Source organism: Gopherus flavomarginatus, chromosome 1 (assembly GCF_025201925.1).
Source record: "Gopherus flavomarginatus isolate rGopFla2 chromosome 1, rGopFla2.mat.asm, whole genome shotgun sequence".
Classification (NCBI taxonomy): Eukaryota; Metazoa; Chordata; order Testudines; family Testudinidae; genus Gopherus; species Gopherus flavomarginatus.
This window is the reverse complement of record NC_066617.1, coordinates 129,482,554-129,509,792: the sequence shown is the minus strand read 5'-3', so window position 1 is coordinate 129,509,792 and position 27,239 is coordinate 129,482,554. Positions and strand designations below refer to the sequence as shown.

Here is a 27,239-nt window from a genome sequence, read left to right as displayed (position 1 = left end):
AAAGCCTTTAAGCTACGACAGTGGAGTAGCTTGACACGCTGACGGACCATTAAAGGGAATCCACTCTTCCAACAGCCATATCAGAAGACTTCTCAGAGAGAACATGCAGACAATAGACTGCTTGACCAGTGGGACTGCCTGATCCCCAGGTCAAAAATCTGGAAGAAGCTATAAAAGAGGGGAAATGACATGATCACTTGACCTCTCCTCGCTCCCAATTAAACACCAGAAAACAAGTATGGACTCAGAGGGCAAAGACTTTGAACTGGGGGAGGTGGTCCCAAACCAGGAAAGAGTTCAAGCCTATGTATTGAAGATCTGTGACCTGTTTGTACCATTTGTCAGAGTGAGAGACTGCTTGATACAAATCCTATTTAGTTTGTAGAATTCAGACTGCAAATTTATTTTTATTTCTTAGGTAACTAACTTTGGTCTCTACACTTGCTATTTATAATCACGTAAAATCTATCTTTCTGTAGTTAATAAATCTGTTTTATATTTTACCTAAAACACTGTTTTGATTGAAGTGCTTGTGAAATCTCAGCTCAGTTTACAAAGCCTAGTGTATGTCCTCTTCACATCACGGGAAGGGCTGACTGGGTAATGAACTTGCAATGGTCAGAAGCCTGCCCAGTGTAAAACAATACAGTTCTGGGGTGCAAGGCTGAGGAGCTAGGGGGAATTGGCTGGAGCCTCCTTATAGATGGTTAATGAGTGCCTGGGAGATTATTCATGCAACTCAGTTGGATGTGTCCCCTCTTGTGGATGTGTGTGTAAGTGCAGTACACAGTTGAGGGGGAGGGATAGCTCAGTGGTTTGAGCATTGGCTTGCTAAACCCAGGGTTTAATCCTTGAGGGGGCCACTTAGGGATCTGGGACAAAAATCAGTACTTGGTCCTGCTAGTGAAGGCAGGGGCTGGACTCGATGACCTTTCAAGGTCCCTTCCAGTTCTAGGAGATAGGATATTTCCAATTTTAAAAGTACCTGCCAGAGATTTGTGGCTTGACACAGCATCACAGTGTGAGAGGGATAGCCCAGGTTGGTGGAGTAGAGGGCCCACGGGTCAGCATCTCCCATTGGCTAGTTTGGGCAGCTCCCCACCTTGAATTCTGACTTTTGTGAATCGCTTTTTAACACCGTCTATCCTGGGGAAAAAAAAAAAAAAAAAACCAAAATCCATGGCACCAAGTCTCAGAGCCCAGTTCAACTGACTTGAGCTCACCCTGTGGCACTAAAAATAGCAGTGTGGCTATTCCTGCTTGGGCTCTAAGACTCACCTCCCTCCGTGGGTATCAGAGCCTGGGCTCCAGCCCAAGCAGGAATGCCTACACTATGATTTTTGGTGCCACAGTGTGAGCCCAACTCTGAGACTTGCTGCTGCGGGGCTTTATTTTTTCCAGTATAGACTTACCCTCATGTGATCATAGAATATCAGGGTTGGAAGGGACCTCAGGAGGTCATCTAGTCCAACCCCTGCTCAAAGAAGGACCATGAATCACTCTCCATGTTCATTGTCTAGGGCAGTGGTTCTCAGTCAGGGGTCTGGGGTCCCCTGCAGGGCCACAAGAAGGTTTCAGGGGGCCACCAACCAGAGCCACTGTTAGACTCGCTGGAGCCCAGGGCAGAAAGCCGAAGCCTCACCGCATGGGGCTGAAGCCCGGGACCCTGAACACGGTGACCCGGGGCTGAAGATGAAGCCTGAGCAGCTTAGCTTCGCAGGGGCTCCTGGTGTGTGGTCCCATGCAATTGCCCTGCTTGCTACCCCCTAATGCTGGCTTTGGTTTTTATATGGAGAAAACTAGTTGTTGTGGCACTTGTGGGCCGTGGAGTTCTTATAGCATGTTGGTGTGTGTGTGTGCGCGAGGGAAGTTCAGAAAGAAAAGGGTTGAGAACTCCTGGTCTAGGGAACTCAGGTGCTGGACTGAAGTTTTGTGAACTGCAGTATATTCCTGTGAATTTGTAGGCACCAAAAAACCTGCTAGTTTAGAATAGTCTGAAAACTCTAAAAATGCTTTTAAATGCATGATTATTCTGTGCAGGAACTAAATCTCCCGGTAATATAACTCTAAAAAAAAAAAGAGAGGATCATTGCACACATACTATTATATTGTTACTGTGTCGTCCCAATTTCACCCCAACTCAATTCTGTATCTCATCCAGATATTATATCTTGTCTTTTCACTTGTAAGCTGCCAATTATTATATTTTTGTATTGGGCCTACCACAGTGGGGCCCAACCTAGCTGAAGCCTTTGGGTGCTACAGCAATATAAATGTTAAACTATCACCATCACCCTTGGTCTTCTGCTTTTCAAAACCTGGCAAAAGTGGGTTGTTAAAATGATACTTCGTTGTCTAAAGTGTTGCAGTAGCTATATTGTGAATGGACTTGCAATAAAAAAGTATGTTTGCAGTGTTGTTGTAGCTGTGTTGATCTCTCAGATTCTGAGACAAGGTAGGGGAGGTAATACTTTTTATTAGACCATCTGCTGTTGGTGGAAGGGACAAGCTTTAGCTCTTCATGACCTGAAGAAGAACTCTGTAAAGCTCGGAAACTTGTCCCTTCCACCCCCAAAAGCTGGCCCAGTAAAATATATTACATGTAATCATTTGCAATAGTTGCCACAGTGATGGTATGCACCCGGGAAAGGGAGGTGGTTCTTCCCATAACAAATAGGTAGGGCAAGTTCTCCACGAGAGACTCAATTTACTAAAATATGGTCCACACAGGAAAAAGTTTGGGAAGCCATAATAAATAGTAATAACTATTTTTAAACACACGGTTGCTGTCTATGTATTGATAGCAACAGTAGCATGGCTAATTCTTTTGACCGAAGGCAACTGTAGCTTTGACTGGTGTATGATGGAATTCAGTATGGGCATATCCAGCACTGAAAGCCTTCAAATGTCTTAGAAGTCCTCTGTTGTCTACGCGTTTTGGAAAGTAAAATAAAATAACATTATGAACTGGGTTAAAACAACTGCAACTTTACAAAAGAATGCTATGTTTATTTTCAAATGCTGTAAAAAGCCTCATATAAATCTTTTATAATGCTTCTATGTAACTTTCCCCACCACAACTAATGCAACAGTCCAGGAAAAAAATATAGCAGTTGCCATTTAGACTCAGAGAATGAGCTTTTGTAATATGAACAACATTAAAAGGACAAGGTACAGTATGTTACAATGCTTGTAATTATCCCACACTGTATGCAATGACTTAGGTTTTTAATAATTGACCTATAAAAATAAAATTTACCCAACTCGTCAGCAAGGCAAATTAACAGTGCAAATGCAGTCTCAACAATATTCAATTCTGAATGCTGGCAACATTACTTTGTATTTTTAACCCCTTCTCTTACACACAAAATAATCCCCCGACCATCATTTACTGCCTGTACCTCAGTTTATTAACCCATGTTGATTCGAGATGGACCCAAGTCCAAAAATTCAACTGTATTTCAATCCAAACTTCCTCCTCAGTTTGTGAGTAGTCAGATACAGGATTTTGGTTCAGGCTCACCTTTATGCAACTGATGATTTAACAGTTTCTCCTGCTGGAATAGGTTAACTTCCCAGAAAAAAAACCTTTTATGAATTGTATACCCCATTCCACATTAACAAATCATAGGCATGGAAATCAAAACTTCACATAGTTGCAAACATCAAGCCATTGCAGGATCTTTGGTACTCTGAGAATAAGAAAGAAAATGGCACAATGACAAACACTGTCAAAAGGAAAAATTAACAAGCAAAAAGATATGTTGCACTTCCTTGTTTTTGGAAAGCCAGTGTAGATAAACCTTCTGTTGTCTTTACATCATTACAGTGTCACAGTTTTGCCTTTAAAAAGAATTCCCACTACTATTCTAAAAGCAGTATTCTAATATTTTCTTTAATTTGACTTGCTGATTAGATTAAAATAATGCCTTTTATTCAGAAAATAAAGAAATTCAGCTATCACGGTACGGGAGATTATGATGCTAAACATACTGTAGTAAATCTCCCTAACAGTGTAACTCCTATGTGAGCATTCATTTGATTAACCATCAGCAGTTTTATATGCAAATTATTTTTAGTGTTATGACTAAGACGGTGTAGCTTTTCCCCTGGAGATAAACCAATTAATATGTACAGACAAGTCAGAATCTTAGGTGTTTGCTATTTCCATGAAATCTCCTTAATAAATTACCTTCATGTCTCTTGCAAAGTTCAATCACATAGGGCACGTTTTTTTTATAAAGAATGGCTACTTTCTCTATATTAATTGTGGCTCTTCAAAATGTGTGGCCCACATGGATTCCACTTCTGGGGTGCATGCACCTAATAAGTGTGAGATTAGATTCATTTGAAGAGCAGTGTCTGTTGAGGCCGCATCTGCGTCCTGGATGTTCTGAGGGCATAAGGGCCAGAGCGGGCCCAAACATCCCTCAGAGAAGGTGGTCAGGCTGTGGAACATCTCGAAGAACCACAGGTACTGTAAGGGAAGTAACCCTGCTTACGTAATTGTCCACATATGTGCCACTTCTGGTGCCTCACAAGCACTGACCTCAGTGTCCAGAGGTCTACTTGCAGTCTGTTTAAACAATGGTTGCAGCACAACTCTGCCAAAGTAGACATCAGATCTGGAGCTCTTTACTAAGGAGTAGTACTGAATGAAATGGTAGCTGCCCTACATAGCTCAAAAAAGAGAATGCCACTTAGAGGAGCTGCAGATGTTGCTGAGGCGTGATGGAATGGGCCCTGATCTGCAGAGGTGGAGCTACAGAAGTTGATTAATAAGGTTAAGTATAGGGTGGAACCTGTCCTATAGTTGGTATGCTCTCACTGCTGAGCAAGAGGAGGAGTATCTTTCTTCCATAGGTGGAGCTACCCTTTCAGGTGTTCTTGGGATTTCTGAAATATCTGTACCAAGGCGAGGGGCTTGTTCGAGGAAAAGAGCAATGTTGTCTCTGGTTGTTTGGTGACTGTTAAATTACTCTGTGCATGGGTGCATGTACACCAGGAGAGGAATCCATGAGGAGAATCACTTGAAAGAGACCTTTACAAATATGATTGATGGTTTTTATACCGTATATCTAAAACCCACCATGACAGCAGTAAAATAATGGTGCTGCAACATTAGTCCATGTTGCTTTTTAAAATGATATGTTTTTCTCCTAGGTGGATTAGATGGCTTACAGTACAAACAAAGCCACAGTACACAGAGGCATAATTAACCTTTATACACACATAGGCAGTGCAGTTACAAAGGGATGTCTGACCCTTTTATTCCAGTACCTTTGTATAATAAAGTTAACAAAAATATTCAAATATAAAAAAAAAAAGCCAGCTGGCACTGCCAACTAATTCCTGTAGTAGTCTTAGAAATCCTAATCCTGTAGAATTTCCTTGTGAAGTCGATGCGCACCAGAGTCACTGTATTGATATCTACGCCAAGCAGGACTGGTGATGCAGCTACCTGAGGTCTGGGTTTTTTTGTTTTGTTTTTAATTTTATGGGGTTTTGTTTTGTTTCACAACTTCCCAGCTTTCATATAGGAAGGGATAGAGCCACGCTGTGTAAGCCCTTCAAACCTCTTGTAGGTATAATTGAGGAAAACCCAGTCTTTGGATTTGTAGTCAGGTTCTGTGGTATTTGGCACTGGAATGTAGAAGTCAAAAAGAAAATTAAAAAAATTAGTATTGCTGGCAAGAGCAGTCACCACACAACGTCAGGCAAACAATACTGAAGTTGGTTCTCTCTAGCATTATAAAGACTGCAGGTGAAACTCTGGTCCTAACAAAGTCAATGGAAATTTTGCCATTAACTTCAGAAGGGCCAGGATATCATCCGGCATCTTTGAGGAACGAACGGCCTTTATATTGCCTGCCACAGTAAGATCCTGATCCCCAACTGTGACCACAATTAAAAAAAAGCAACAATTTTTCGGAGTTCACACACACACACACACACACACACACACACACACACAATCCCACCAAAAACAAACAGCAGCAAAAATCAGACCTTTCCCAATGGGATTGTATCACTCTATACTTATGCTCTTTTTGAATTTCTTCACTAATTAGTGCTTTTGTGATGTTTGCAGAGCATTTAGGAGAGCAACATTTTACTTTATGAACATCTAATATTATTCCAGTGCTGAACATAGAATTGTCTTGTAAAACAATTATTCAGATTAATGTTTCTATAGTTCTAGGCCAAAATGTTCAGACTTGGTGCTGAAAGTTAAGTTCTCAAGTTCATATTTAGGCATCTAAACAATAAGCAGCATTTTCTGTGATACTGTGTATCATAAATGCCTATTAAAGTCAACGTGAGTAACAGAACCTCAGAACTTATGAAAAGAAATCCATGTAATTTAATTAGCTGCCTGAATATAGAGTTAGGTACCTAACTTCAGGTATCCAGGTTTGAAAATTCTGGCATTAAAGGAAGAGGAAAACCAACTTGCCATTCTATAGGAGCCATTTCAGAGTTACAGAAAAAAAATTAAGATTTTGGGTAAGTGGGATGAGCTAGAAGAATAGTAAAGAGTGTTTGATACCAACATACAAGCATGTGTCTCACTCAACACACATAAACAGTAACATTGAAGCCAGTGGGAGCTGAGGGAACCCATCACCTTGCAGATTCCTGACTCATACATTTAAAAAACTCCCGCTAAATGCTGACTGAACTGATTCAAAAGTGCCTATATGACTTACAATGAGAATTAGGCTCCTAAGTCACTTAAGTGTTTAACACTTAGTACTGTTTAACCTTAGTACTGCTGCTTGTCAAACATTTAGATGCTTTTGAAATTTTGCCTGCAAAGAATATAACATTTGCATCTGGCTGAAATTGCAATGTTACCAAACATCTGAAACCAATTAATGCAATACATTTTACCAAAAATGTGGCAATATTGTCTATATGGTGAAATCCTGTAACTGCTTACCATTTAGGCAACACACAAACACACACTTTTCCCCCCCAGATTAAAAGCTATCTTTTCACACTCCTTGAGAAAGAGGATTAAGGAAGGGGTAGTTCACAGATGTACTTTTTTTTTTAAATTTAAATACAGTTCACTAACAAAGTTTCCAGATAATCCAAATACAGTGTAGGTCTGAAGTAGTTGGATCAAGATATGGGGAAGATGAATACAAAGGAAATAAAATTTATGGTTATATTTTGGGATGTGTTAGATAAGACTGCAATTTACAAGGTCTCACCTGGCTGTAAAATATCAGATTCAGGAAATTCATCGAAATTGGAAGTGTCATCAATACTTTTGATTTCTATAGGGATTGCAGCTGGCCTCTCCCTACACACACACAAAAAAGAGAACTGAATAGTAAGAAAAGCTTCATTACTTTTCATTTTGCTACAGGATGACAATATCCCCCTTGTAAACCTGAAGGGCAAGATTCTCAGCTGGTGTACAATGTTATACCTCCACTGACTTCAACTGAGCTAAATGAGCTGCATGATTGGGTGGGATGACCATCAAGGAGAAATATGGGCTTTTACATATAAAGGTACAATATTTATAAGACACAAGTTTACCTGCATCCTTAAAGGATGGTAGCAGCAGTTGTCTCTATTGTCTCTATAGTTACAGCCCTTTCTCCTTTTCATTCTCATTCTCTTTGTGATTTCTGTGTATATTTTTTTTGTTTGCTATTTTTATTTGCTGGGTTTTTTTAATTTTCTTTTTTCCCCCTCCTCAAATGACCAGGTCAGAAGGCTACATGCTACTTGGGGGTGACCACTGGCTGCTCTCTGGGGATAGGCCACATGTATTTTCAAAGCCATGAATTATATTGTCAGCTTGTTACAGTATGGGTAGCTGTGGGAGCAGGGGGAGAGGTGGCTGGCTTCTAAGGTCTGGCTCACTGCAGCCAGGGGAGCAAACATGCTGAGGGTAGTTGAGTGCAAATCAGTTATCACACTGATTTCCCTGCCACCACTGCTTTCTGTCCTGCAGCACTGCAAGCTAGTCTGGATTCTCTCTAGTTTGGGGAAGGCTGCAAAACAAACGGATCAGCTCTATGAATGTCAGTTCCCTCCTCTGAGAACAAGGCTGGAATTGCTTGTTTTTCCAATACAATAACTCCTCACTTAACGTTGTCCCGGTTAACGTTGTTACATTGCTGATCAATTAGGGAACAAGCTTGTTTAAAGTTGTGCAATGCTTCCTTATAACGTCGTTTAGCAGCTGCCTGCTTTGTCCACTGCTTGCAGGATTCTCTGGAAGAGCAGCCCCTCCTTGTGGGGACTAGAACCAGGGGGAGCTGGCAGCCCTCAGCCCCCCATCAGCTTCCCTAAATTTCCTGTAAGGTATGCAGCTCAGCATCTGCCCAGCAACAGTTCAGGTGGCCTTCCCCCCCACTACTGTGCTGCTCCTGACCTGCCCTCTGCCTTGGAGCTGCTTCCGGGAGCTTCCTGCTTGCTGGGGGTGGGGTGGGGGGGGTGAAAGAAGAGAAGAGGGGTGCATATGTCAGGATGTTCCCATTCCTGCCCCCCCCAAAAGTGGAGGAGGGGACAGTCATAGGGCTCGGGGACAGATGGGGATGGGGAGAGCTTGCAGGAAGCTGTTGCTTCCTGTCTGATTAGCTTAAAAGGGCAACATACTTGAAGTGGGGTCAGCATACTTAAAAGGGCAATGCATGTCTTTCTCTCTCTCTCACTCATGCACGCATCCCCCAGCACTTTGAAAAGTCGACACCTATGCAGCGGTACATGTGCTGTCAGGAGGAGGTAGTGGTGCGCTCCAGCTGGATAGTGTGGGTTCATCATCATGTTCAGTTTTTGCAGAGAAGTGTTTGCAGCTACTGCCCTGCATCTATTGTGTTTCCTCCCTCCTGCCCTCAGTCCATGCTGCCATGTAGAGTGTGAGGCTACATTAACAACGGTCTATTAACCCTTGAGGGCTCAGGTGAGTGCTAGGTCATTATTTAGCAGAAAGGCATTCCCTGGGAAATATCCCACCCTCTTACTCCACCACCTCAACCAAGCTTCACAATCATTCATTGCTGTGTACAATATTAAACTGTTTGTTTAAAGCTTATACTGTATATGTATATAATGTTTTGTCTGGCAAAAAAAAAATTCCCTGGAACCTATCCCTTCATTTAAATTAATTCTTATGGGGAAATTGGATTTGCTTAACATTGTTTCGCATAAAGTCGCATTTTTCAGGAACATAACTACAACGTTAAGTGAGGAGTTACTGTAGTTACACTTTAAAATAAAAAGCTAATTAGGATAAGTTATTTCTGCCTTTAACGCATATGAAGTTATTGCTACCAACATTTCCATCCAATATACAAAGCATATCTATATACCTGATATGTCCCCAGTCAACTTCTTCAAAAAATGGATGTTCCTTTATTTCCTCTACTCCATTACTACCAATTCTATTTTCTGAATCAATACAAAATCTGAAAGGGGGGGGGGGAGAAAGAATGTTACAATAAATGCAGAAAAGAGCGTATCAAATAAATCATTGTACAATCCTGCAGCAGGGATTTTATAAAATCCTTTAAATTGTTTTATCTTTGGATTGTTCAACATCCCATTACACCTAGAAAAATCACAGAAATAAAATGTTGTCAGTCATATTATAAAAGGCACAATGCTACAATGGTAATATCTCATATTTCCCTTTCAGCTCCAGGCTTTTGTGAACAAGTTGCTGCCAGAGCTGGTTATTATTCCAAACCAGTAACAGGAAGACATTTCATTTCTTGGAATTTCAAGTTTCTCCACATGGTCTGGCCCAAGAGAGATATCTTGATTTTAAAGTATCCATTTCTGTTAAGTACTCTCTCTTTTTAACCAACCTCCAAAACCTTCTTATCCTCCCACATTAAACAGCAGCATGTTCCACCAGACAAGTCAGTGCTGTGCTGTGATTCAGCCTTCTGGAACTGGTAGTTTAGCAACCAGAAAATTGGAGAAGCAAGTGCCTTGTCAAGCATCCATAATGGAGAAAACAATAAGGCCCTTTCAAACAAAGAGTCTGGTCCCTTTAGGTGCTAAGCCACCAACTGATCTAATTTGCAGATTGGGCCTTCAGTTTGCTGCATGACAGTGTGCTGCCCTCCCATAAACCCCTTTGCTGACAGACATGCTGCTTTTGTATAAACTAATGCTGCTTCTGAAAGTTGATTTGTTTAACTAGATTCCACTTCTGCTTTCAAGTAGTCACCTGTTCTGTACTGAAAGCAGTAGACAATTTGTGCTCAGCAACAATTTTTGTCCAGCCGATGAAAGATTCTCTCCATTATTTCAGGCAACAGAGTTACAAGAGTGTGTGTTTGGCAGTGGCTAACATACTCAGAGCAATTCATTTATAAGAATCAATATGGGTAACTGGCTATACCTAAATGATCACAACATCTAGCTTCATAAAATATTTTACCTGCCAAACCTTCATAGAAACAAAACCTCCTTCTTGCCAGCACAAAGCAAGTTCTGGCAGGCATTACAGTAACGTGACAAGTCATTCAGGTTATAAATTGACTAAGCTATACTCTCACAAGAGTGATATTCTTGGCTTACATCTGAATGGCACTTGTCAAGTACCCTTCTGCCAAAAAATAAAAAAAGCTAAAGAAAAACTATTTGTCATCTGATCCTTGAAATCAAATCAAATCCCTAGAGGTCAATCAATATTAGGAAAGGAATAAACACCATCACCAAGAAATGGCTTTTGGAAAATGTGATTTTATCCATACAGCCCAACAATCTCTATATTGGAGTTTTCAGGACAAATTACTTAGTGGCCTTAGAGTGCAGCCACCAACTCTTGCTGGTGGCCACTCTCACACTTTTTCCTAAAATACTTGATGAGCTTTAGGAAAAACAAATAAATATGCACATATACATGTCCAAATCATTGTAATTTATTTATTGCTAGCTAGTAAGTCAGTTGTGAAAAGTGATATTAACAAACATACAAGTATCACTTACTCAGCCTCAGCAAATTTGGGGACAAATTAAGCCCTGAATTGTGGGGGTGTCAGGGAAAGCAGGGGGGACCATGGGCAACTGGGATGGGTGGCTGGGTGAGGCAGCTGGGGGCCGGAGCCTGACGCTGAGGGGAGGGGGCCTGGGAACAGCCTGAAGCTGCGCGGACAGAGCCTAGGGCCTGCCACCATGCATCCAGAGCTCAGGGCTGGAGCCCGAAGCCCCACGGCCAGAAGATGGGGAACACACCAAGTGACTGCTCCTCCAGCGTTGTGCCCCACGTGTCTCCAGAGAGGGACAGGGTCCAACCCCTGCTGGAGGCCCCAGCAACCAACACTAAGGCAGTGCATCCAGGAGCAACGGGGAGTGGAGGGAAGGAGGCACTGCTTTGCCCCCTTATTCCCCATCACAGCCCAGGAGGCTGTGGTTGCAAAAAAAGCCCATGGTGGCCACATGCAACCACAGTGGCTGCATTTGAGAAGCGCTGATTAAGTCAAACTTCATTATACCTGCTGCATTGTTTTGTTGGCTCTGAATTGATGTGCTTTACGTGCTGGATGCTGTTCAGTTTTTCCAGTTCCACAATGGATAACTGAAAATTTGATTTTTAAAACATTCTTTTCCTTTCAGATCTGTTCTGTCTCTACTGCTGGAGACAGACACACCAAGACATTTGCAGTTGCATTATTCCGATTCCCTCATGCAAAGCATTCAGATGAGAATTTGGAACAAATTTTTGCGAGGTACAATTGAAAAACTGAAAAATTGAAATATTTACCAAGAATGGATGAAGTGGATATGAGAAAGGGCAAAGTGGGAGAGGTACCTGGATGGGGTCCTTCAACTTCTCTTTCAAACTAAAACTTTCTCTGTGTCTAAAATTAAAAGATGCTTTGATCTTCCACTTGATTGAATAATTTCTCCCAGATAACTGTGGACCATTATTAATAATTTTTATGGTGCTTGTCACAAAAGACTGCTCCTAAAGTTGTATCTTTTAAAAGGTAGCTGTAATAAAGACTAATGCAGCCTATGCAGTCCATGCATCTAATGCTTTACAAGACCAAGTATTACACAGAAAATCTATCATCACTGTTCTTTCCATGCATCCTCATGATCCTCCCTTTATTCCTCCCCTCTCCCTATTTCTTATGTTCTTTCAAGGCACAGTCATACAGTCTTAATATAGACAAACTTTCATTGAATGGGGGTTCTGTCAGCATCAGCACAGCAGGATCATTTCTTTAATACAGATAAATTAGTGTAATTCAGGACTTCCCTCCTTAGGGCCTACTCTTGCTCCCACCAACTTCAGTGGAAACTTTTCATTAACTTCAGTGGTAGCAGAATCTGGCCCAGCGAGCTGAACTTTCTGTCCCCGTAAGCTTGGCCTCCGGAAATGGTTATATGGGGAGGAGATGAGTTCGCACCTTTCCACTCTGCAGAAATGAGTTTCTCCACACACTGGAAAATGAACGTAATGGAAGAGGATCATGTCTACGGGTCTGAATGGCCACAAAAGTTTTAGTTACTAACCTCAGAATTAAGTCCTTTGCTTTTTCTGAAATGGGCACCTCTGGGGGAAATACCAATGTTTCTTTCCAGTTCATAACTTTCCTATATGTTTCTTGTGGCGTTTCAGAGCAGAAAGGTGGATACCCTATATAAATGGAAAAAAGCTTAATGAGCTTTTCCAATATTAGAAAAGTGTACCCAGGCCCAGTCTGACATAAAACAAAACCATTTTGCTACCTCTCCCTCAAATTTCTGCATGGCACTGTCAACTAAAAAAAATTCTCTCCTTGAAAACTACAAAATACCTTTGAAATTGTAATATTAAAGGTTAAAGGGACTGAATCTGTAACATTTTTTAACAGCGAGGGTGATCAAATACTGGATCAAACTACTAAGGCTAATGTCTTCAAATTAAGAGTGGATGCCCTTCTGGAAGAGCTACTTAGTTGAGCACAAATTGTTGGGCTCAGTAAAAAAAAAGTCACTAGATGAAATTCTACGCCTTGTGTTATACAGCAGGTCATACTCAGTCATCTAATGGTCCCTTTTGACCCTAAAATCTATCTCGGGGTTGGTAATGATAACATACCTATTAGCATTTCATACATAATCACTCCCAAAGACCACCAGTCACACAACTTGTTGTACCCAGTCTGCATGAATACTTCTGGAGCAATATAATCTGGGGTCCCAACAGTAGAGTATGCCTGGAAAACAAAAAAAAATAGTAGGGGTTGGGTGGGCTCTGTATATGGGTTATACACTCACCATTTTAAAGTTCTGTGAAGGGAAAAAAAAACTTACTGGAATTAATAGCTAGAGTACTGCTATTTAGTAGAAAAAGGATAAGTAATTTGATAAGTCACAATACATAAAACCCAAAAGAGACTGTTCATTTAGATACACAAGCACAGAACCAAAAATAACTGTGAAGTTAGACTGCCATCCCTGACCCCCAAGTGTGAAGAGTCCATAGTACATATAGTACATACAGACTGAAATATCAATGATTTCTTAGATCACATTTCTTTAAACATTTTAGCCTATGTATTACTAGTAAATTACAAAAGTAGTCGGAAAAAGTGTACATTCAACATCTAACTCTCCTGAAATACTAACTAACTGTTCTCTATATGAGCATGTCTGCACTGCAGAATTAACTCAGGCTCTTATTTCGGTGTTTCCCCCAACGTGGCTTCCATTCACACACAAAAAAAGTGAGGTGTACTTTTTACCTGGGCTCACTGGCCCATCCTGGGGTACAGGTTAAAGCTAGAGCTGGTCAGGAATTTCCTGACAGATGGTAAGTTTGAATTTCACTCATCTCTACTTAAAGCCCAAATGCTAATTACACTCAGGCTGGTAACCTGCCTAGGATGCAGGCTCAATCACTCAACTGCTGATAGTTCTCCGATGCCTTTCCACAGATCCCCCTCCGTGCCCAGAAAGATAGATGACAAGTTCTCCTACAATTCACTAGGAAACAATCAGAGAGCGTCTCATTTTACTGCAGTGCAAAGAACCATGGGATGAGACCTCAGAAGTACTAGTGCCTCACACAAGCGAGTGCAGTGCCAGTGTTGACTCAGTCATGTGGACCTGCTCAAGTATGGCTTTATGGTTTGGTTGCTCACACACAAACTAGACCCACCCAGTGACTCACACCCAACTGCCAATCACCCAAGTTAAACATGCAGTGAAGACACAACCTATAAAATTATAAAAGACACAAGTAAATAGGTATTTTGAAAAACAAATGTTTCAGATTTTTTAAACCAGCTCACCCTCTAAGGTAAATTTTATCTAGTCAAGAAATGCCAAAGTTAAGGGTCAGAAAGCAATGTTTGCTTGGCTGTACTGCACACATACAATGTTTATTATTTTTTCTATTTATAAATATTTATTAATATTTTCAAATACAGAAGAGACACACTTGTGTTATTAATGTTATGAGTTTAATATATTACAGTTTGTGATTTACAAAGCATACAACTGAGTTCATATAATTGAGTGTACTATGTGGTTGAGTTACCTTTGCTGTTGGACTGTTTCTGAATGGCCTCACTTAGGCACTGATCATGCAAACACTTGCTGTTAGCATTAATTCTGTGTATGATGATAGCACTTAGAGAACCCAACTGACAGGGGGCCCCACTGTGCAAGGTAATATACAAACATATGTAAGAGGCAATCCCTGCTCTGAAGAGTTTCCAGTCTAAATGACAAGACAAATGAAAGGTGGGAGGAGAAACAAAAGCACAAAGTAGTGAACTGACTTGACAGCAGGTTCAGTGGAAGAGCCAAGAACAAATGCTCAAAGTGGCAGATCTGTATAAGTTTCCATGGCTCCTTGCTATGAACATTTATACCATCTGAAGATCTGCCCTCAGGTCTTGTGACTGAATTTGGTGCCTTAACCACTAAACCACACTGCCTCTTGACTACAGTGGAGATACTCACACAACGTTAAGTACATTCATGTTTGTGTGATCTGGGCCTTTGAGATTTTAAGGCAGCAATTTGAACATTAATGCAGATTTTTTAAATTTGTCTCATGTTTGTCTTTACAAAGAGGTATGTGCAGACAACTTTATTTCTACAAAATTTAACTAGGTTCCACTATGAAGTGACTCACCAGCTGTCGTCTGTTCTTCTTCCATGTTTCTGCTTTTCTCTTTGAGTTCATATTCTGAAATGCTTATTTACAAAACAGAGTTATTAGACATTAAAAGATTTGTGAAGGAGTACAAAAAAAAAAAGTTAGCCTGATTGATTACATGTGGTTTTTACACAATAATCTTTTTTGTACCTTTAAAATGCTCTATTACAGATTTTAATTTTTTTGGTAGAATTGGAGAGGGAAAAGGGAGGTTATGTCATGTCAAACAATTCTAAGCTGCCAGGATGGGGAATGTTTAAAGTGCAACAGTAACAATAATGATATTTGATAAAACGATCCAAGGATTTCTTAACGTTTTACCACACTAACTGAAGCTCAACACCTTTATGACAGGCCTGGTAATGTATATACACTGATTACCCCTTCCACCAATAAAATACAGGCACTTCTGACCATGGCAGCCATTGCAGAGCAAAGCTGTAAGTCAAGAACAAGGAATCCGAATTAAACCACAGAGGGAATTTATATCAGTAGCAAGTAATTAGTTACCTACCGTTGAAATGTGACCATGGCAAATATGATGACACCCTTATCATTATGAAAAGTTTCATGAGATCATTACTGATCTCAGCTAGAATGTCATCAGTTGGAAGAATATTTCCAGCAGCACATGGTCCTCTAACATAATGGGGAATGGATTTAATTCAGATTCAGAGAGAAGTGTCACCAACAGAATCACCAACACCATCTTCTTCCTCTAATTCCTAGTATTCGGTGTACTGTTCTCCCGTTCAAAAAAACCAACTCAGCCCAACCCAGTCTTGCTTATTCTGTGACACCTAACAGACTTACAATTACAGTGTAGAATGGCTGCAGCCTAAAGCCGTTTAACACTTTAACTAGAACACCTTTACACTTACAAAAGTCACTTGGCGGATTGTGTGTAAGGTTCCTGTAGAATTCAGTTCGATGAGCTTTCTTTAAACCAGTGCATAGTCCAAAATCAGATAGCTTCACATGACCCTACAGAATCAGAGAAGATACAAACATTGTTGGAAAAGTTGAGTGTTAGAGGAAGAAATACGTTTTAACAACATTACCTGCTTGCTTCAGAAATGCGTGACCTGCAGATTTGTGCAGCATTATTTATCTAGAAGGCATTATAATGCCTGAATCTTTATACACCAAGAAAGAATGATTTTTCTGAGCAGGGGAATCATTGCATCTTTTTTGTAATGAATGAAGTATGCTTAATTATTCCAAAGAATGTAGGAGTTTTGTTTATTTGATGCTTGGGGTTAGAGGGGAAAAGAATGGAAAAGTACAATATTGTTTACTAGGAAGTCTCAGTTAGGATGAAATGTACTTAAACAATTTTGATATTGTGTTTTAATCCAGTTTTATAGATGGATTTAGAAAGATTTGAGGTGGTCAACAGACTCACTTAAGGTAACAGACCAGTTTAGTCTCCTGGCTCTCAAAATCTTGCTCTAACCAGTAAATCTCCCTTCTGATCAGTTAACAGAGAAAAAGCCAAATAAGATAATTGCATCAAAAGTTACAATGATAATTTAAAAGAAAAACTGTACATTTCTGTAGCATTGTCAGTATATTTTGTACTTCATGCTTTTCTTAAAGTCTCAGACTGCAACAACAATTAATGTATGTGAATGTGGTTTTAGCCTGAGAGTACAGTCTGCACGTACATTGGACATTGTGGATGGGTCTTTTCTAGCGTCTAAGAAGATCCCCATTTTACTTTACTGAAAATGTTTACAACAATGTAGTGCTACTTTTGCTATGCTAACTGTATAGATGTTCTACAACATAAAATACGAGAGGCAGATTCTGACTTCACTCCCTCCAGTTTAAACACTAGTGTAATGCTAATGGCGCCAATGGAGTTATTTCTGATTAACACTAGTGTAACGGAGATTGGCATCACACAGTAGAAGCTTAAACTTAAATAGTTTACAAACAAGTTACGTGCCTTGGCATCCAGCAAGAGGTTATCTGGTTTAATATCTCTATGGATGAATCCCAGCTGATGAATGGCATCTATGGCCAGCACAGTTTCAGAAATGTAAAATTGTGTTTCCTCTTCTGTTAAAGTGTCTTTCTTCATAAGTAAGGTCATCATATCACCTACCCACAGAGAAAAACACATCAGAAAGACCAGTGCATTTTAATTACCAAGGATAGTCCTACTGGAAATAGCAGTAGATTCCATTAGAATCCTACAATTGGCTTCTGAATGTTTCAGCTGCAAGGCCAATACTCCAAGGAACTGCTAGTCCAATAGACTCATTGTTACTCTGCTTCAAAGCCTGTTTGGAAAATTGGACCTAGCAGGAACCATCTGAAAATTATTAACTGGATTTTTAAGTAGGGTACTCAGTGAAGTGGAGTCACTTGAATTTAGGGTGACCAGATGTCCTGATTTTATAAGGACAGTCCTGATTTTGGGGTCTATTACCCCCACCCCGTCCTGATTTTTCACATTTGCTGTCTGGTCACCCTAGTTGAATTACGTATCTCCTAAGATATACCACACAGTAATTGTTTTCAGTAATAGCCACTTTCACAGTTGTTGGCATCAGTAGAGAACAGCAGAACATCTGATTACAGGAATTATTTAATCCAAACCCACAACTATTATTACAGATGTTCTAAAGGCTCAAAAAAAAATGCAGGAATGTGGCTATCACTGACACTGGAACTTAACATAGCATAAAAATCCCATGAGCATCAAGTATTTAAGATTGCTTTTGTCATCAACTACATAAAAAAGGAATAAATACTTTAGCCACTGAACTTATTGGTTTGCTTTTTACCTCCAGGTAGGAACTCCATGATCAGGTAAAGATTCCTTTTATCCTGAAAACTATAAAACATTTTCACCACCCAAGCACCATCTGCTTCGACCAATATATCTCTTTCTGCTCTGATATGGGCCACCTACATGCACAGATAATAAACAAATTGCCATTAATATCAAAGACAATTATTACTTTAATATTAAATTGTATTTCTAGTTACTGTACCAATCACTGCATTGTTCACAATCTCTGATGAAGAAACTGTTTATAATCCTGTGTTAGGGTGCTGGGCAACAGCAGCTGAGCCAACACTCTGGTCATTGTAACTAATTAATTACTCTAGAGTAGACCTCATTAAGAAGAGCTGTGCCTAACTGATGGGCTGAGGAGAACTAAGAGGCTAATTAGTCCATCAGGCAGATGATACAACAGACACAGGAAGGAGGGAGGGAAGAGAGGGGAAGCAGAAAAAGGGAGAGAGATCTCGAGATCTCCCCTGCTTCCAGAACTGAGGTCTCCCTAAGACAGTAGGCATAAGGCTGTAGAGTCAGCTGAGCGCCTTTGTACAGATCTCTCGAGAGCCGCTCCAGCCCCAGTCTGCCAGGTCCCAAAACTCCGGTTTTCAAAGTCCAAACCCAGCCATTCTCAGGCTGGTTCTGGCTCGTTTAACAGGTTGATTAGCTTGTGCTGTCACTAATTATTGCTATATCCTTTCAGTTACCGTTATGGGTAGTTCGCAAATGCAAGTCATTTTTTGCACAAGAGAAACTGAACGGCTTGAAATGGTAAATTTTCGTAACCTTGCTGTAACGCGACTCTGCATTTATCACGATCAAATTTTTTGGACCCCAATTATCACATTATAATGGGGTTTCACTGTACCTACAAATGTCTGGAATGTAATTTGAAAGTCAGTGTGAAAGCCCGGTACAAGTGTCGGGTAAAGTGTAGGATCTTGTCAAATTATGAAACAGAGGAAAAGTGATGGGTGGAGTATTATTATTGACAATAATTATCAGACCTCTCATTTATGTATCCCAAGTGAGCTGATAACTGTTTTGTATAATAATAGGTTCCTTATAGCATGGTTGAGGATGAATCTTCTCTAATAAGAATGGGTTGGTTGCTAAATTAACAACATCTGTAGAAATGAGAGAGACATTGGTACTGCCAATTTCAGCAGCTTTTACTTCAGAGCCTGTTTGTCTGGCAGAAGATATAGGTAAAATACAAGTGCCTGAGCTACAGGGAAATATCCCAAGTGATATTCCATTGGCTGAATACAACTTACTAGCAAAACTTTTGAAAAATATTAATCAACTGTTCACAAAATGCACTGAGAAATATCCTAGGCTTTGGAACTCTTACCTGAAAACAGTCTACAGAGTAGTACAGGTGGAAAAGCACCTTGATGTATTATTTTTGTCTGCACCACTGTCAGTTGGGAGAACTGTGGCGCTGTAAAGGGGGAGCATTTCAGCAGAGAAGAGGCTTGGTGCAGAAAGACTATATGGTATGAGAACTCAGCAAGGGTCACTAGAACTTATGGATAATGCAGCTAAGCGCTCTATCCCACTGTGCGTTTCCTAATTTTTTAAAAAATTGAAATATGAAGAGCTGAACAACAATCCCTGACAGCTGAAGGTTTTTCATGCATCAGATACAAGAAATTATTAAAATAGAAGGAAATCTTACATGTTTCCAGCTTTCAGAGCTATTTTCACCAAGCAATAGAGACCTGAACTTTAATGCAATTTTTTTTTACACCCCTCCTTCCGCCCAACTCTACTGGCCAGAAATATTTCTGTGATGACAGTAGACTTCACATTCCTCATTCTGTCACCTCCCCACAGCAGCCTACTCACTTTAAGTTATTTGCCTATCCCTAGTTAAGCCATCCCATATTACTATCTAGAAAAAGATTTTTCCTCACTCCCTCCTTTTCAGAATGAGGATACTGCATACAATTAAACTTAGTTTAGAAACAAATCATGATGATCTCTCCCAGTGTCAGCTGTAGATTTTATTGCATTTCTCTTCAATGCGTTGTTCCTACAGAACACATTACTCAGTGGATGTCATAAACAGATAGCTAAGGGTTAATGTCTCTTTCACCTGAAAAAAAAGTAACCTGAAGCACCTGACCAGAGGACCAATCAGGAAACGAGACTTTTTCAGGTCTGGGTGGAGGGAAGTTTGTGTCTGAACTTTGTCTTGTGCCTATCTCCCTCTTGGCTATGCGAATGATTTCTCTATTTCCTGCTTTCTAATCTTCTGTTTCCCAGTTGTAAGTACAAAAAGATAGGTTTGGTTTTTTGTAGTTACATGTGTATAGTTGCTGGAGTGTTTGAATTGTATTCTTTTTGAATAAGGCTGTTTATTCATATTCCTTTTAAGCAAATGACCTTGTATTTGTCATCTTAATACAGAGAGACCATTTTCATGTATTTTTCTTTCTTTTTACATAAAGCTTACTTTTTAAGACCTGTTGGAGTTTTTCTTTAGTGGGGAACTCCAGGGAATTGAGTCTGTGCTCACCAGGGAATTGGTGGAAGGAAGAAGTCAGGGGGAAATCTGTGTGTGTTAAATTTACTAGCCTGACTTTGCATTCCCTCTGGGTGAGGGGAAAAGAGAAATTAGCTCTCGGTACTTCTGTTTTCCAAGGCTGGAAACGGGGAGGGTGGAATCCCTCTGTTTAGATTCACGGAGCTTGCTTCTGTGTCTCTCTCCAGGAACACCTGGAGGGGGGAAGGGAAAAGGTTTATTTCCCTTTGTTGTGAGACTCAAGGGATTTGGGTCTTGGGGTCCCCAGGGAAGGTTTGGGGGGACCAGAGTGCCCCAAAACACTCTAATTTTTTGGGTGGTGGCAGCTTTACCAGGTCCAAGCTGGTAACTAAGCTTGGAGGTTTTCATGCTAACCCCCATATTTTGGACACTAAGGTCCAAATCTGGGACTAGGTTATGATAGTGGAACATTCAGCAAATGTATGCTCCCTACTCCCTGTGAGTATGTTTATACTGTTGCTGTGGATGTAATTTCTGGCTTGGACAGATGTACCTGCACCTGCTTTGATAGAACTAGCACTAAAAATTGCAGTGTTGTTGCATCTACACAGGCAGTGGCACAGGTTAGCCGCCTGAGTGTATAACCCAGGAGATAGGGCGGGACTGTACTTTGGATATTAGCCTGTGCCACCACCCCTGCTGCTATAGCTATTTTTAGCACATTAGTTCAGCCAGAGCTAGCGTGGGTATATCTACCTGAGCCGGAAGTTACACTTCTTGCTGTAGTGTAGACATAACCTGTGGCATTAAACATAATTGTTATGTTTCAGTCATGTACCTATTCAAAGGAACATCTATTTAAAACAATGGGATGGACAAAACATTTGACCAGCAGAGGGTCTAACAACCATACCTCAATTTTTAATTTGGGCCAAGAATTTTTTTTCAAGAAACCTCTTGCATATAGAGTACTGATAGAATGCCCTGTAGTTAAGACCCTTCTTTTTCAGTTTAAACTAGGGCTGTCAAGTGATTAAAAAAATTAATCATGATTAATCGCATGATTAATCATGCTGTTAAACACTAATAGATTTATGTAAATATTTTTGGATGTTTTCTACATTTTCAAATATATTGATTTCAATTACAACACAGAATACAAGGTGCACAGTGCTCACTTCTCTTTATTTTTGATTATAAATATTTGCAATAAAAATAATATTTTTCAATTCACCTAATACAAATATTGTAGTGCAATCTCTTTATCATGAAAATTCAACTTACAAATTTAGAATTATGTACAAAAAATAACTGCATTCAAAAATAAAACAATGCAAAAAACTTTAGAGCCTACGAGTCCACTCAGTCCTACTTCTTGTTCAGCCAATCACTCAGACAAACAAGTTTGTTTACATTTGCAGGAGATAATCCTATCCTCTTCTTGTTTACAATGTCACCGGAAAGTGAGAACAGGCATTTACATGGCATTGTTATAGCCAATGTTGCAAGATATTTACATGTCAGATGTGCTAAAGATTCTTATGTCCCTTCATGCTTCAACCACCATTCCAGAGGACATGCTGACGATGGATTCTGCTTGATAATGATCTAAAGCAGTGCAGACCGACACATGTTCATTTTCATCATCTGAGTCAGATGCCACCAAGTGAAGGTTGATTTTCTTTTTTGGTGGTTCAGGTTCTGTAGTTTCTGTATCAGAGTGTTGCTCTTTTAAGACTTCTGAAAAACTGCTCCATACCTAGTCCCTCTCAGATTTTGGAAGGCACTTCAGATTCTTAAATCTTTGGTTGAGTGCTGTAGCTACCTTTAGAAATCTGATATTGGAACCTGCTCTATGTTTTGTCAAATCTGCAGCAAAAATGCTCTTAAATCAAACAACATATGCTGTATTGTCGTCAGAGACTACCATAACACAAAATAGACGTCAAAATGTGGGTAAAACCATGGAGGAGAAGACATACAATTCTCCTCCAAGGAGTTCAGTCACAAATTTAATTAACACATTTTTTTTTTTAAACAAGCATCATCAGCATGGAAGCATGTCCTCTGGAATGGTGGTCGAAGCATGAAGAGGCATATGAATGTTTAGCATATCTGGCATGCATGTACCTCGCAATGCCAGCTACAAAAGTGCCATGCGAACGCCTGTTTTCACTTTCAGGGGACATTGTAAATAAGAAGCAAGGCAGCATTATCTTTCAGGGGACATTGTAAATAAGAAGCAAGGCACCCGTAAATGTAAACAAACTTGTTTCTCTTAGCGATTGGCTGAAAGTAGTAGTCTGAGTGGACTCGTAGGCTCTATAGGTTGCAGTGTTTTGTTATGGAATTCAGTTATGTAACGAACAAAAAAAAATTTGTAAGTTGCACTTTCATGATAAAGAGATTGCACTACACTACTTGTCTGAGGTGAACTGAACAACACTATTCCTTTTGTCTGTCATTTTTACAGTGCAAATATTTGCAATCAAAAGTAATATAAAGTGAGCACTGTACACTTTGTATTCTGTGTTATAACTGAAATCAATTCATTTTAAAAATGTAGAAAAAAAAATCCAAAAATATTTGCTAAATTTCAATTGGTATTCTATTGCTTAACAGCGCGATTAAAACTGTGATTAATGGCAATTAATTTTTTTTAAATTGTGATTATTTTTTTTAAAGTTTTAAATAAGTAGGAGAAAAGGAAGAAGTTGAGTGTATGTGCTGCAAATGGTATGGTCCAATTATTAAAATGTAAATGTTTTTAGGCTAATAGTTCTAAGTCTACAACAGTAAACTGTTTATTTGAATAAACAATTTTATTTGGGGACTAGAGATATATTGTTTTTTTAAACTCAGAGATAACATTGTGTTTTGAGTTCTGTTTTAGTTCTGCACTAAACCACATTGATATACGGAATTCAAAGCATTAATCTACTGAATACTTTTTTCTCCTGTCTTTCCGTCCACCAAAATAAAACCTGATATTTACTCTGAAAAATTATTAATACTTTTTTGCACTGATTTTCATCTGTTTCTGTTGTTGTGGTAATAAATACTGACAAATTCCCAGGAAAAATTAAATTAAAAAAAATTTAAAATGAAGGGCCCTATCTGTACTATAAAAACTGAAGAAAAAGGGCATTGTCCCTGCCCCCAGGAGCTTATAAATACAACACTTTTCAAAATGCCATTACACTACCTTATTTTCTAACCTTTATTATTATTATTTGTATTACCATTGTGCCTAGGAGCACTAGTCATAGACCAGGAGCCCACTGTGCTAGGCGCAGAACAAACATAGGACAAACTGATGGTTCCTGTCCCAAATAATTTATAATCTCATTAATTTCCTGGTATAAGCAACAGAAACACAAAAGGTATTTACTATAAACCTAGGAGCATTCCATTCCACAAACCTGCTCTTTTTCCAGCATATCAGCTTTTCTCAATATCTTCATTGCATAAATATGACCCGTATCTTTCTTCTGGACTAGGCGTACCTAAAATTAAATAGAAAACCATAATTCTAATATGTCTCACAAAATTGTTAATTGTAATATCTTGGAGGATTGAAAATTGTTGGTATTTAAAAGATGCATTTGATTTTAAAATCAGGAAGACACAGGAAAGAAACAAACATGATATAATCCATATTATACACTTTTACACCAAATCAGAAGTTGTCTTTTTAACTTTAGTGATCAATAGATTTTAGATCTCTCTTTGAGATGATCAGTATTTTCACAAATTCATAGTCAAATCAAATATCATGTTCTTTAGCTCAAGGATGCTAATCTGTACAGTAAAATCTTAAGGGCTGGTCTACACTTGCAAATTTTCTGAAATAGCTATTTTCTGAAATATACTCTGATTCCAGAATAAATATAACTTTTTCTGATTTAGCTTAACCCACTTCCAAGCAAACAGGACACATACTTCCCCAAATGCTCCTCTTCCTATAACTTTCAGCGATTCAAAGTCATCTAAGCCAAGCCTCGTCCTCTTCAGTCGCAGGAATTCTGTTTCTTTGCGTGCATGCTGTGACCGACGTAGTTTTTTCTGCGGAAACATATCACATGATAATTACAAAGTTTATTGTAAGTTAAGTAACATACATAACTGAAAATATTTTGAATACATAAAACTATATTTTAGAAAAAGAAAGTTTTAGACCACAGGAAATGTAATTCTCCATCAGATCTCTGGTCTATCTAGTCCAATATTCTGTCACTCACATGACTTGCACCAGATGCTTCAGAGGAAGGTGCAAGAAACCCCACAAAAAGCAGGTGTGAATATTCTGTCCCCCCCTGGAAGAACTCATCCTAGTAATTAGAGATTGGCTTCCATACAAAAAAAGAAAACAACCAAAAAACCCCCCACCAGCTTCAGTTCTCCATGTTTACAACAATAACATTGGTATTTCATGAACAATTATAGAGATGGTGGGGAATTTTTCAATGAAATTTTTTTGGTCAGAAAGTATTGATTCATTAAAACCAATACTTTTTGCAGGAAAAGGTCTTAAAGTGGTTTTGTTTTTGTTGTTTTACTTGAAAAATTTTATTTCATCATCTTAAAAATGGAAGATTCTGGTTTCCCTGTTCAAAATGATTTTTTCTTATTTGCAATACAAACTAGTTATACTAACAAAAATTAAATAGTTGAAATTGAAACAAAACATTTTGAAATAAAGGAAACATATTTCAATTGGCCGAAAACAAATTTTTTTTTTTATTTTCAGTTTACAAAAATATTTGAGATTTCAACTTTTCATCCGGATTCAGGACAGAAAATGTTTTCAAAATCTTCCATAGGACTTGCCCAGCTCTTACTGCACCTGTACTCCAGCCCTATTGTGTGTTTTTTGTGCTACTTAAGTAAAGAGAGACAGTTAAATAAAAATTAGACAAGTCTAGGGGGAAGTTTAGTTACTGGTTTCCACTATACATGAGAGAGAGGAAAGAGACTTTGCTTAAAGTACACACCACTGTACAATGACCTAAATAAACCCAATCACAACTCTTGAGGTTGGGTGCGAGTGGGAGGACAAATACCAGCTGATGGCATTTCAAAGTATTTTTTCCGTGAGTCTTCAAAACTTGACCATTCACACACAAGAGGTTGAAATCTGCTACAGATGCCACTGGGTAAAATCCACTGGCCCAGAAGACAATTCTACTTTGAGGGCTGGGCAGGTGGGAAAGGTCAAGAAAAGCAAAAGCACAGGTTCCATGACTTGGACAGGGGGAGAAAAGGCAAAAGGCAGCAATGGGTAGCCTGCTGGGCAGCAGAGATCAATATTAGGCAGGCAACTGGACGGTCATTGCAAGTCCCAATATATTTTAATATATGAAAGTGTCAAAGGGCTTCATTCTGATAGATGCTGAGCACCTCACCTTCCAGTGATGTTAACGGGAGTTTAAAGATGCTCAGACTCATGAGGGTCAGGCAATGAAGTCATAAATTTTTATACTATATTTTTATTATCATTTAAAGCCACAAGATGGCATTATATGCTCCCTTGCTCTCTACTCTCTCTCCGAAGAGAGACGTTATGTTAAATGCACCAATTCAAGAACTGTTTGAAGTAGATTTTATTGTATTCTTATTGCATCACGTAAAGTGCAATACAAGAAACAATTCTGTGAATGACCACAACAAAGCAATTTAATGGAGGAAATGTTGAAAAGATCCAGTGGGTGTGATTCTCTTCTCACTTACATTGCTGTGAAGCAAGGTTAGCTCCTTTACTGCTATAAAGCTGGTATAAGGGAAGGAAAAGCTAGGCCCAGTGTTTTAAAATACAAAGATTTGGTTCAGTGAAAATATAAAGCCACTGTGGCAAATTCAGCCTTCAGGTGAGTATGTGCAACTCCCATTGACTTCAGTTGAATTAGTCACATGCTTGAAGTTGGGAACATAGTTAAAAACCTTACTGAATCAGGGCCTATAACCTAGATCCTCTCTTCTGTGTATTTTGTCTTCTGCCTGTATCATCCAAGTGTTTCTGGCCCTTTTTTCTTTCCTTCCCAACTCCTAACTGAATTTCAAACAGATTTGTACTTCGAAAAACAAGTGTTATGTTACATTCTTCTTGGGTGCCTCGATCAGATTGGATTATAAGTACTGAACAGGGGTGTGAGCAACATTTTTTTTTAAATTAAAAATATTAAAGCTTATTAATGGCTACACACTAAAATAAGCTGTTTGTTTACAACAGCAAAACTTATATAATAAATAAAAAAATCATGTTGGATACTAAGACTGTTAACAGCCAACCATATACTTATCAAACATCAGCTTTGAACAGTAACCATGAAAGATAAAGCCTTCAAATGTATTTCAATTGGTATTACCTCTTCATCTGCCAGGCCTTCTTCTTCCATGGCCACTTCTAGCTTTTTCTGCCTGCATAGGTAGACATACAAGCACACATTTAAAAGAAAAAGAAAAAGAAAAAAAATATATCAGACAATACAAAAATTCCTTCACTTCACAGATCTCCCATCCTTATCCTTGACACAAACTGGAGAATGGAAGCGTAATATTAAAAATTTGCAATTTTAGAGTTTTCAATGAACCCATTTCTTGGAAAAGATATCCTGTATAAAAACAAGGGATTTGAACTATTGTTTAAAGAGAACACCATGTACCTATGTCTGTCAGCCCTCTAGTCACAAAACTCCCATTGACTTCAGTAGGAGCTCCACACAAAGGCATACATGACGATATGCCCCAGTCAGCATATGTCAGTTATTATATTTTGACAGCACCCGATGTCTGCATAGCATTTCACATAAAAGATGACA

General features: G+C 39.2%; 1 protein-coding gene across 2 annotated transcripts in view; it reads right to left on the bottom strand.

Annotated features, from left to right (window-relative positions):
- Positions 1–2,988: 2,988 nt before the first annotated feature.
- Positions 2,989–27,239, bottom strand: part of STK38L (serine/threonine kinase 38 like) — a 57,739-nt gene continuing 33,488 nt past the window's right edge. For both annotated transcript variants that reach the window (XM_050919761.1, XM_050919770.1), the window contains 12 exons: positions 26,787–26,838; positions 24,364–24,486; positions 23,844–23,927; positions 17,932–18,055; positions 17,088–17,242; positions 16,018–16,120; positions 15,113–15,174; positions 13,067–13,184; positions 12,499–12,622; positions 9,336–9,431; positions 7,221–7,312; positions 2,989–5,643 (listed from right to left, as the gene is read on the bottom strand). In XM_050919761.1, the coding sequence (XP_050775718.1) occupies positions 5,516–5,643; positions 7,221–7,312; positions 9,336–9,431; positions 12,499–12,622; positions 13,067–13,184; positions 15,113–15,174; positions 16,018–16,120; positions 17,088–17,242; positions 17,932–18,055; positions 23,844–23,927; positions 24,364–24,486; positions 26,787–26,838 (1,261 nt within the window). In that variant the 3' untranslated portion in view covers positions 2,989–5,515. The remainder of the gene's footprint in view (positions 5,644–7,220; positions 7,313–9,335; positions 9,432–12,498; positions 12,623–13,066; positions 13,185–15,112; positions 15,175–16,017; positions 16,121–17,087; positions 17,243–17,931; positions 18,056–23,843; positions 23,928–24,363; positions 24,487–26,786; positions 26,839–27,239) is intronic.